The sequence below is a fragment of the Sarcophilus harrisii genome, chromosome 1 (genome assembly GCF_902635505.1).
Source record: "Sarcophilus harrisii chromosome 1, mSarHar1.11, whole genome shotgun sequence".
NCBI lineage: Eukaryota > Metazoa > Chordata > Mammalia > Dasyuromorphia > Dasyuridae > Sarcophilus > Sarcophilus harrisii.
This window is the reverse complement of record NC_045426.1, coordinates 476,426,263-476,438,983: the sequence shown is the minus strand read 5'-3', so window position 1 is coordinate 476,438,983 and position 12,721 is coordinate 476,426,263. Positions and strand designations below refer to the sequence as shown.

The window sequence follows — 12,721 nt, the reverse complement described above, 5'->3', positions numbered from 1 at the left end:
CCTCCATTTTAGATCATTTGAATTGTCTGGGTCACTGAGAGGTTACATAACCAGTATGTGGTAGAAGCAGTGCTTGAACCCAGGTCTTCTTGATGCTAAGCAGCTTTATCTCTATGATGTATTCATTGGTATTATTACAGGAAATTACTACTTTAGCTCATTCCTCAATGTTGAATGAAATCTATTGTAGATATTTTTAGCATTGAAGTCACAGTTCGTTGTAATTTAATATAATTTGTGTTGTCAGATGAGCCACAGTTCATTGACTGGGAGAATGATAGTGATGATAAAGAAGATGCTGGTAATGAATGTCCTGAATTTGAAGAAAATGAATGTGCTATGGGAATATCAGACTGTATATCCTGTGCAAGCAGCAGTCCTCTGAGTAGTGTGGAAAGAGAGCATGACTTTTCTCAAGTAAGTATGTTTTTCAGTTCGTTATGGGAATATAAAATATTTCTTTTTAGTATACTTGTTTTTTGTGTTTGTGTTTGTTAATAAGTAAATTTTCTCCTCTTGTTCCTGCCTTGGAGTTAGAATTTAAATTTTTGTTTCCCATGAGTTGTACATGGTATAAATCTAAAGAAACTAGGTAAACAAGAAAAGGCCTTATTATATTCCTGGGAAGCCAGGACCTTTGCAAGATGTTTAGAACCTAAATTCTTAGTTGTAACATTAATCCAACCGTATTGTCAGTTTATTGACAAGAGTGAGCCTAGTGGACATAAAGCTAAAGTATATTTTAAGTGTACCACATTTCTTCTCCACATGGTAGATTAACCAGAAATTGGGACAGAACCCAAATTTGCTCAGAGATACTAGTAGAAATAAGCTTCTTTATTAATAGTTGAACTAACTTTTAATAATATTAAATTAAAATCACTTTAATAATAAAGCAGTCCAGGAGTACTGCTTTTAAGAAAGAATCACAAAAATTCCATAGAAGAGAGGTGAACAGCTGACTGACAATGGAAAAGAATTTTAGAATCACAAAATTTCAAAGTTGTAAAGAACCTCAATAATCATCTAAATCTGGAAAAGAATCTTTTCCACAACATAGAGGAAAAATAGTCATTAGATTTTTGCTAGGCTATATATAAATTCCATTTTAGGCTTTTGATCAGTTTCTAGAAGTCCTTCTTTATTGCCTCGTTCTGTTTGTGTGACTCGAGTGGAATCTGATGTATTATCCAATGTGCTTGTCTCTGCCTTCATTGATCTTCACCCAGATGCTCTGGGTCTTTCAGGACCCTTAATCCTTCCTGCTTCTTTTCTAGATTTCTTCACTTTTGTATATTTTCTTAATATGTAATGCTGCCCTATCTGTTCCCTTCTGCTTTTAATTAGAGAGAAAAGTTCTACCTTTTCTCTGTTATATGTAGTCATCATTCCATCAGCCCCAAAAGTCTGTGGGCTCACTACTTCCTTTTCATTTTCACCTTCTGAATTAGCAGGAAAGAAGTCTTTTGTGTTCTTAGTGTTTGTGACTATCCCCAGCAAACCTGGAGTGTTACTCTCTTGATATTTCTTATCTGGGACTATGGCCAGTACATGTTTCTTCTTCTTTCTCTGTCCTTGTTTTCCATCTCCTGTACTTGCCTTTTAAAAGATTGGCTTCCAAGTGTGAGGTGTGAAACTTGACCAACTTATCTTCTTGACTTCAGGCTTGGCACTTTTATTCACTATGTCACCTTGCTGTGTGCTGTATGATACAGAGGATAGATATCTGAATTTCTTTAAGGATATTCATATATTATATGAATCAAAAGTTGCAGTGACTTTTTTTGGTGGGGGAGGGAAAGTATGAGGATGATCTCATGAATGATGTTCTGTAGTAAAAAGAGTCTTGGATTTATGATAAGAAGACCAGTGTTTTAATCCTGCTTTTGGGGTCTGAAAAGTCCCTGGGATTCATTAAAATGAAGGAGTTGTCCTGAAGGTCTTCTCAGAATCCTGCTAGATCTAAATCCTTTGGTCTTTACAATGCTGTCTTTCAGGACTCTTAATAGATCCAAATCATTAATTTCCATTTTCTCCAGTAGATGGCACCCTAGCATTAAAATCATTTTCCTGTAACTCAGAGTAGCAATGCCTTCCTTACTACTGTAGAGAGCAGCAAGGACATAGCAGATGATTTACTTTTATTTATTTATTTTTTAAAGTTTTAGTTTAGCTTATACTTTTTTTGGGGGGGGGGGGGCAAGAACTCACTATTTGACAAAAAACAGTTTAGTTTATTCTTAAGGAAGTATGAAATAAATTTGATTTAAATAAGAATTGTTATATAATCCCCACATTTGTTATGTAGTGGCAACTGTGGGAATACCATATGGATTAATAGTCATGGTAAACAGCAGATAGCCTCAGTATTTTCAGGTGCTAGGTAAGGTGAGCAGTTGAGGCTGGCTTAGGGGCTAAAATAGGTCATACCCTATTGAAGAAAAAGCTAATATAGCTTCTCGGAGTTAGAAGATTTGGGACTTTGAATTGTATATCCTGCTTATGGAACAAATGCCCTAGTGGGTTAGAAGAAGAGATCTGAAACTAAAGGATGCTGGGATATGAGAAAGCTCTTGTAGCAAGATTTGGAAAAATTTAGGGATATATGTAGATGATGTTTCTAAGTTATTGGCCTAGGAGATAGATGTGCTAAAGGATATCTGACCTCACTAATGTAGGACATGACAAAAATTAAAAAATAATAAATCCAGTTTGATATCAGTTTTAATATGGAATCATAACATTTTGAACCAGTGAAACTGTTGTTCAAACAATGCTTTTTTGGTAATGTTGTGGCCTTTGCTTTTTATAAAAGCACAAAAGGTCTGAACTAGAATTTAGAAAACTCTCTGCCTATTTTATACTAAAATTTACGCATTTTTGTACTAAAATTTATATTCTTATTTCTATCTCATCAAGTTTTTAGATATCATTCTATTCATAAAAATTACTAAGGAAGGCAACTTCATTCTTGGACTTTTTTCTAAAAATTGTTTTCTTATCTTTCTTACAAATATCTTCTTAATTGGATGAACTCTAAGCTTTGAATTTGTAGAACTGAATAATAGTTGGAATTATGGCAGTGATTGGTTAATTTCTTTTCTCCCTCCTTATCCATTCTTTGCTATGCTTTTGACCCTTCCCTCCTTCTCCCCACCCCCTTTTTACCCCCTTCCCTTTTCATAATCAAATGCTTTTTGTCTCTGATTTGGGAAATGCATAAAGAAAACAAAAAGCTTTTACTTTGTAAACATTTCTCTTGTCTTTTAGCAACATTATTTTTGCTTCAGAAAAAGAGATGGTTCCTATAAATCATCATATTTAAATATTTTATCATATTTTTGGGTTTCTAATTAAAAAATATCCCTGTTTAAGGAATATAGAACTAATTGACATTTAAAAATATGCCTTTATATTCACTTAGGTGGATGTCTTAAATTTCTCTTGCTTAGAGAGCCAGATTGCTTAGAGAGAGTCCAGAAATTTCCTAATGGAGTATGTTTTCTGAAGGTTCCCACTAATCCTGCCTAATCTTGCTTATGGAGTAGTTTTTAAACCAAAATCTTCAGTGTTATAAAAAGATTTGAATAAGAATATTTTTCAAAAATCAGAAAACCTTGGTATAAAAAGCCAATAGATTTCATGGGTCAGAAAGTGACTGTAGAAAAATGATTTTTCACTAAAGAGAGAATTGTTTTACTGGCATAAAAGTTTATAGACATTGGAAGGCAAGCATACAACTAAAGAAATTGGTCAAAATAGTTAAGCAGAAGTATATAATAGGAAGAGCACATTCTTACATTTATATAGATCAGTGTATTGGGAGTTATTTTGTTTCCATAGATCATCGAAAGCTCATGGATATAATATGATCTAGAAGAAACAGCTATATTGTCTAATGAAGAACAGAGTTTAGAACCTTAGACTATCCTCTGAAAACTTTGACAATTGGCTGTGGCAAATGACCCTCTTTTGGACCGCGTATTTCTTAGACAACCAGGCAAAAAACACATCTATTTTCGATGTGTTTTGTTGTTGTTGTTTTAGTATGGTCTTTCTTACTTGTTTTAGAAGTGATAGCATCTTATTTCTTGATAGTTTTCATTTTAAAAAATTATTTAGGATTTTATTTTCCCCCAATTACATGTAAAAACAATTTTAACATTCATTTTAAAGACTTTGAGTTCCAAACTCACTTTTTTCAAGCAATTCTATATGGGTAATAACATGAGTAGTCATATAAAGCATATTCATATTAATCATGTTATAAAAAAAATAGACACCTCTCCCCCCAAAAAAACTCAAGAAAAATAAAGAAATTTTTAAAAGTATGCTTTAATCTGTATTTAGATACTATCAGTTCTTTGTCTGGGAAGGGTTAGCATTTTTTCATAAATTTTTCAGTTGTCTTGTATCATTATATTGCTAGAATAGCTGATCTTCACAGCTGATCATCTTACAATATTGCTATTACTTTGTACACAGTACATTTTACTTTGTATCGGATCATGTAAGTTTTTCCAGGTTTTTCTGAGAGCATCCTGCTCATCGTTTCTTATAGCACAATCACATAGCACATTTTGTTCAGCTATTCCCCAACTGATGGACATCCTCCCAATTTCCAGTTCTCTGCCACCAGAAAAGAGCTGCTATAAATATATTTCTACATTTAGGTTCTTTCCCTTTTTGTTTTGTACTTCTTTTTGGATACAGAGATAATAATGGCACTGCAAGGTCAAAGTTTTATAGCCCTTTGACCATAGTTCCAAATTGCTCTAAAGAATGGTTGGGGGGGGGGGGGGGGGGGGGGGGGGGGGGAGGGAAGACTAAAAAAAAGAATGATGGAATCAGTTCACAACACTACCAATGGTTAATAAGTGGCCCAGTTTTTCCACATCCCTTTCAACATTTGTCATTTTTCTTTTCTGTCCTATTAACCAATCTAATAGGTATGAGGTAGTACTTTAGAATTGTTTCAATTTTCATTCCTCCAGTCAGTAGCAATTTAGAGGATCTTCTCATATGACTATAGGTAGCTTTGATTATTTCATCTGAAAACTGTTCCTGTCTCTTGATTATTTATTTGTTGGAGAATGGCTATTTTTATAAATTTGATTTAGTTCTCTTTGTATTTGAGAAATGAGACCTTTATGAGAGAAACTTGCTTCAAAATGTATTTCCCTTGCATCTTCCTTCCACCCCTATTTATTTTGTTGTCTCTTTCCTTTCTCTCTGTCCCACTGCAAAATTGTTTGCTTCTATCACCTCCCCATTCTGCCTTCCCTTCTATCATATTATCTCTCTACTCATCCCTCCCCCCCTTTCTCTTTTTCTCTTCCTTTCCTACTTTCGTTTAGGGTAAGATAGATTTTTTTTTTACCCAATTAGGGTTATTTAGGGTTAGGGTTATTCCCTCTTTGAGTCAATTCTGATGAGAGTATAAGATTCACTTAGTTCATCAGTCCACCTCTTCCATCTTCCCCTCCACTGTAAAAGCTTTTTCTTCCTTCTTTTATGTCATTTACCCCATTCTACCCTTCCCTTTCTCTTTCTTCCAGTGTACTTCTCTTTTTCATCCCTTAATTTTATCATCCCTTCATATTCAACTCACACTTGTGTCCTCTGTTCTCATATATATACATATATATGTGTGTATATGTATATATATATATATATATATATATATATATATATATACACACATACACACACACCTCTGATTGCCTTAATAATGGGAAAGTTTTTATGAGTTGTATCACCCTCCCATATAGGAATGTAAACAGTTTAACCTTATTAAATACCTTATGATTTACCTTTCCTGTTAGCTTTTTAATTCTTCTCTTGAGTATTATCTTTGAAAATCAAATTTCCTATCCAGCTTTAATCTTTTCATCAAGAATGCTTGAAAATCCTCCATTTCCTTAATTTTTTTTTTCCACTTTTCCCCCTGAAGGATTATGCTCAGTTTTGCTGGATAGGTGATTCTTGGTTGTATTTCTAACTCTTTTGCCCACCAGAATATCATAGTCTAAGCCCTTTAATGTAGAAGCTACTAAATCTTGTGTTTTCCTGACTGTGGCTCCACAATATTTGAATTTTTTCTTTCTAGCTGCTTTTGTAGTATTTTCTTCTTAATCTGGAAGCTCTGGAATTTAGCTATAATATTTCTGGAAGTTTTAATTTTGGGATCTCTTTCAAGAGGTGATTAGTGGATTCTTTCAGTTTCTGTTTTATTCCCTGATTCTAGAACATAAGGGAAGTTTTTCTTGATAATTTCTTGAAAGATGATGTGTAGACTCTTTTTTTGATCATTACTTTCAAGTAGTCTGATAATTTTGAAATTCTCTTGTTTTTTTCAGTGAGATATTTCATGCTGTCTTCTGTTTGTTCATTCTTTTGATTTTGTTTTATTGTTTCTTGATTTTTCATAAAATCATTAGCTTCTATTTGTTCAATTCTAATTTTTCAAGAATTGTTTTTTCTTCAGTGAGCTTTTGTATCTCATTTTCCATTTGACCAATTCTTTTTAATAAGTTTTTTTTTTCCAGTGAATTTTTTTGTTTCTTTTTCCATTTAGCTAATTCTGCTTTAAAAGGCATTCTTCTCCTTATTGATTTTTTGTATGTCTTTTACCATTTGGCCTATTCTGTTTTTAAAGTTTTTTTTTTTTTTTTTGTGTCACCTTTACCAAGTTGTTTTTCCAAGGCAATATGATCTAACGTGTTTTTACCCCTCTCATGGCCTATGGTGTGATCTGTGAGTAAGCATAAGCATTTTCTGTCCTGGAACTCTGAGGATTGTCTCTACCCCATTGTTTCTACATCCTGTGATGTGCTAGTGCTCCTCTTTGCCCTGTGCCTTTTACCTAGGTGTGTGACCTGGATCTGTAGAGGGGCAGAAAAACAGAGTCCCAAGTGCCAGCACAGAGATCCTTTAATTTTCTTCTGCTGAATTGTTCAATTTCTTTACCATTTGTGGAGTAAGAAGTCTTAGAACAGCTACCACTGCTGTTGATTCAGTGGTTCCTGTCCTAGTTTGTTGGGGCCAGGGTTATGCTGGCATGATCTGTGATAGATCAAATAGGTGCAACAGACATTTTGCTAATCTTTTAAGTTGTCTTTGGCTGGAAAATTATTTCACTCTGGCCTTTTATGGGTTCTGCTGTTTTGGGAATTGTTTTATGACATTACTTAAAAGTGTTCAGAGGGGTTTTGGGGAAAATTCGGGCAATTTGCTGCCTTTTCTCTGCCATCTTGGCTCCTCCTCTGATAGTTGTCTTCTTGATGACTAACTTTATTCTGATGAAGTTTGCATTTGGAAAAAGAGTATTATTCTCGGGGCAGCTAGGTGGTGTAGTAGATAGAGCACCAGCCCTGAAGTTAGGAGGACCCAAATTCAAATTTGGCTCCAGACACTAAACACTTCCTAGCTATGTGACCCTGGTCAAGTCACTTAACCCCAATTGCCTCAGTTTAAAAAAAAACAAACGTATTATTCTCATCTGGAACTTCAGAGAAAATGCTAAAATAGAAAAGTCCTGCTGAAAAAAACTTGCACGTGCACGAGAAAGGGAGAGAGCGAGAGTGTGTGTGTGTGTGTGTGTGTGTGTGTGTGTGTGTGTGTGTGTGTGTGTATGTAGGGGTACCATGAATTTTAAAGACCCAAGTGTTACCTGTCTCCTGCCCATTATTATTTATGACCCAAAATTGATCAGAAGATCTCAGAATTAAAAGGAGTGAAGGGCTATTTCATTTCTATCCTTCCCTTTTTATAAGTGGCTTTTCCTGGGAGTATGAGACCTGATATGTGAAATGATTCATCTAAGCCATGCATAGAAGTGGGCAGAAGGGACACTTAAATCTAGTTCCTCTGACTCTATACCATTTCACTATACCAAATTCCTAGCTGCCTAAATTCTTCCTTACTAGAAGATATTCATGGCTCTGTCTTGACCATTTAGGGTGGTTCTGGATGTAAGGATTCAGGACTTGGCCATAAGGGACTCCTTTTCAGTTACTTACATTTACCTTCTATCATAGATTTTTGTGTATATGTCTTCTTATTCCCTTTCATTTATTTTAGAACTCCTAAAATTTTTCATAAATTTTAGGTATTTTTATTAGTATTAAATTTTAAATTCTTTGAGAGTGGGCTTTGTGTCTTAATTTATCTATTTCTAGCACCTAGGAACACAGTATCTTCTGTGAGATAGGCACCTAATAATTGAATTGAATTGAATTGATTTACAAAAAGTTAGTATTAATTAGTACTCATCAGATAATCATTTGAAAATTTTTACCTTGTCTGCTGACATTCAGTGGATGTGTTTGTATAAAATTTTAGCTATAGCTTTGTCACCCAGAAAGAGGATTAGAAAAAAATATTATTAAATTTTTTTTTTAAATAGGAAAATGAGACTTATTAGAATCCTGGTATAGAAATATTTCATTTACAAAAGGTTGTGCTCACCTAAAAATGATCTATCCAGTTGCAGAAAAATCATTAAGATTGTCTCTGACCTATGCTAACCAGAATAAGCAAACTCTTTCCTAAGCCTACTTCAGTGCTATCCTCATCCAAACCAAGTTCATTAAACTTAAGATACCCATTAAATGCCTTTTAATGATTGTTGTTGTTGTATTTTAGGGTCAGAGAAGACTTGATATTTATATTACTGATTGCCTACTTAGTATGTTAACATTTTGATTAGACTTGAATGGCCCAGAAGTATTATCCAATGGAATGAAAGATGACAATATAATGAGGGTGGGTTTTCCTTCCTCTTTTTCTTATCACTCCTGATGCTTCCCCTTCCCATCCAAGAATCAAATTCATATACATAAAAATTTAAATATAATAAGAGAGAAATAAGGTCTCTTGTAAGTGCCTCTTGTCAATCATGAAGTACTTTTTTGAATGTGCCAGGCACCATGCTGTGTTCTGGGGATACCAAAAAAAAAAAAAAAAAAAGATAAAAGACAGTTCTTGTTCTCACAGAGCTCACAGTCTAATGGGAAAGATAACATGAAAACAACTATCGACAAAGAATCTCTATTCACGATAAACTGGAAATAATCACCAAAGGAAAGGCACTACAGTTAAAGAGGATTTGGCAAATAACTGTTGCAATGGTTAGAGTCCTTATAAAACAAATGGATATTTATTAAGTGCCTACTGTAATGTACACTACTTTGGAATACTGTGCTAGAAATGTTTTGAGGTAAGGGAAAAATATAGACTGGAGTACTGGTGTTAAGAGAATATTACAAATAAAATCTAAACTTAGGTGATAACAGTAGTGAGGATTAAGATGAAGAGACTGATTAATAAAATATATTCCAGGTGGGGCATAAGGAAAAGTCCAAGATAATGCCAAAACATTATTAGTTCTGTATAGAGTCTTTCCAGGAACTCTTCAGAATTTAAATTGGTTACAATTAGATTTTAAATTCATAAAACACTTCTAGGAACATGGTCATATGAATTCAATATTATTTTACCCTGTATAATAGAACTTATGTAGTACAAGTCCTTGAAGCTTGAATGAGTGATAATAGTGAAATATTTTGTTGTTTTTACTTTTTAAAAAAAGTTTTACTCTAGGGCTTTTTGTGTTTGCCTTTGTATGGATCTGATTGTTGAGGGAGAACTTTTCCCATCATGGTTGCCTAATTATAAATTATATATATATATATATATATATATATATATAAATATATAAATTATGGGTAATTATAGCTTTCCTCTGAGCCTGTCTTAAAGAGTTGTCAGGGGTAATGAGAGGAAAAATGACTAGTTCGTGGTTGTTCAATTAGTATTTGTCAGTAATAGGACTTAGACTTCCCAACACCAAGGTCAACTCTTTATTGTGCCATATCTGTCAAGATTCACTTTAAAAAATTATTGTCCTATACAAGTCTTATTTTGAAAATGTTACCTTTGAACTGTTGATATCCCAACACATTTTTGGTTTACAAAGATATCATCATTATTATTATCTTTATTTTACAGATGAGGAAATTGAGGTTGAGAACTTGCTTAGGGAGACACAACAAATAAATAATAATGTTCAGACTTGAATCTGAGATTCTTAATTCTAGGTTTGGTGCATTTTGCACTGAAATGTGTATGGAAATAGACATACTAGAATGATGAATGGATATGTAAAATACTTAAGACATTGGAGGTTTAATTATTAAAGTCGTTTGTTTTCACAAAGGTAGGTTTTCAGGTCAGTACCCATAAGCAGTTTCTAATTATAGGAAAAACAGCTTAAGAGATCATTCTCATTTTAAAATTTTAATCTTGATAAGAGTAGTTGATAATTATTAGCTTCTATAGCTAATGAAATTGATTTCTTGTAAAATATATTCACAGAGTTCCATTGTCATCCTGTCATTGAGAATAGATAAGTTCTGCATTGAAGATAAAGGCAATTCTCTCTTCACCTTTTTAAAAAAATTTCCTTAATTTTTAATGCTTTTCTGAAAAGAATGTTAGAAGCATTGAAGTAAAGCTTAATATGTATTATATTAGTCATTGCTATGTTTAGAGAACATAATGTCTTCAATTTCCTTTATTGTTGCCATGTTAAAAATGGTCAGTTGGATACCCAATTACTTGCCAAGCAGTGACGGAAGTACAAATTAATTTCCAGTTTGTAAAGTCAAATATACTTTTCTCCTTTTTTGGGGAGGGAAGAGGAAGGGATGAGAAACTTATAGTTGATTTCAACAATTCAGAAAGAAGTTATAATGATACTTCCCTTGACATATGTATATTTTGTTTTTAGAATATTTCACTATCAGTTAATTGACACATGAGATAATTGGAGATTAAGGTCAGTAAATATTGTTGACTGTCTTTTTTTTTTTTTTTTTTTTTTAACTTATTTAACTTATAAATCTTTGAACATAGGTTCAGTGCTTCTCTTCCAGTATGTTCCCAGCCTTTATTTTTCTTAGTAAGATCTTAATGACACTTGCTGATTCACTATTACTGTTTAAAAGTTAGTTCATTTTTTTGTTTGGTTTGTTTGTTTTTGCTTTGTTTTTAAGCTAATGAAACAAAATTTTGATATGGTTCCAGGTATTTGAAATGATATGACTTGGTGATATTAATTTGTAAAAAATATTTATTTAAATTTTAAAAGTAATATAGTTATTTGCCAGTTCATCCTGTTAACTCCTGAAAAATACAGGGAAAAACTGAAGTAATGTGATCATTGCATAACAAATTTTAAGTTGGAAGAGATATTAGCAGCATCTAATCTATGATATCATTGGTATAGCAAATTTCTAGGGGACAAAATAACTTCTGTCATTGTGAATCTATAATTTATAATCTTAAAGAGTTGCTTCAAGTTTGAGAGATTAAATGACTTGCCTAAGGTCACACAGTTGGTATTTTTGTTATCATATAAATTGTTGCTCCTATTATCGCACATTTCATTTGGCAGCAGTTCATAAAAGGCTTCCCGGGTTTTACTGAAACTATCCCTCTCATTTCTTGTGGCATATTAATTCTTTCATATTTCCATATCATACTTTATTCAGCCATTCCTCACCACCCAATGAGAGATTTAATTGAAACTGAGGAACAGATAGCTTAAATGACTTATCAGCCTCTTGCATATGATCCCAATTCTAATATATAAACTTACCTAGCATCAGATCAACTTCTCTTTCTACTATGCCATCTTTGTATCTATTCTGTTTGTGTATTTCTGTGTATCTGTCTCTATCTTTCTGTCTATGTAGTTTCCCTTGATAGAATATAAGCACTTTGAGAATGGAGATGTTCCACTTTATGTATGTGTTTGTATCCTCAGGGCCTGGCTCAATGCCTGGAACATAGTAGGCATTTATATAAATGCTTGTTGAATGGTTGAGGGTGAATGGATTTTGTAAATATAAATAAAGGGCTTTTAATTTAGAAGACGGTAAACTCTACTAGAAAAATGTCTTTGGTGAAACACTGATTGACATTATCCTGTTCATGTACTTGAGGGAAAATAAGTTATTTTTTAAAAATCTTCTCAAATGAACAGATATTTTAATGCTTGCTTTGTTTTCTTTTTACTTTCCATGTACAATTTTCCTAGAATATATACTGATAACTGGTTAATATTTTACTTTGATATTTGTTTTACATATTGTTAAAATTTTAAAAAATTCACTAGTAATTTTTACTATCTATTCCAGTCTCACAGCTTTCACTAAGTGTTTCAAATATGCAAAGCTGTGCTCCAAAGGGAAAATTAAAAACAGTTCCTGTCTTCAAAGAACTTTCATTTTTACTAACTCCCTCTGCCTTGACCAATGAGCAGAGGAGAATGAATAAAGTTGTATTCAGCACTGGAAAGAGTGCACAGAAAGGCCGTATCATGGGGGGAAGCCAGGTTTTAGAGATAACCAATGATTGATAGTTAGATGGAAGGAGTGGGAGATGAAAATATTGAAGATGAAGCTTTGTTGTTTATTTTTAAGTTTGTTTTCTATGAAACAGAAATTCTAGAAGATACAGTGGAATGGCTGAGGGGTGTTTGGTTATACCTTGTAAATACTCATCCAGTCTCTTCTTAAAAGTCTCAATGAGAAGGAACTTACTTACCTCTTAGCAGTCATTTCACTTATGGATAATTGTTAAGTTTTTCCTGATGTCAGAACTACATTTTTTCTTTGTGACTTTTACCAGTTTCTTCTGTTCTTGCCCTCTGGGG

General features: G+C 33.2%; 1 protein-coding gene across 1 annotated transcript in view; it reads left to right on the top strand.

Annotated features, from left to right (window-relative positions):
* The window catches only part of SPIDR (scaffold protein involved in DNA repair), a 538,726-nt gene that overhangs the window by 32,957 nt on the left and 493,048 nt on the right, over positions 1–12,721 (top strand). Inside the window, exon 5 of the mRNA XM_031946429.1 lies at positions 248–417. Coding sequence (XP_031802289.1) covers positions 248–417 — 170 coding nt within the window. The remainder of the gene's footprint in view (positions 1–247; positions 418–12,721) is intronic.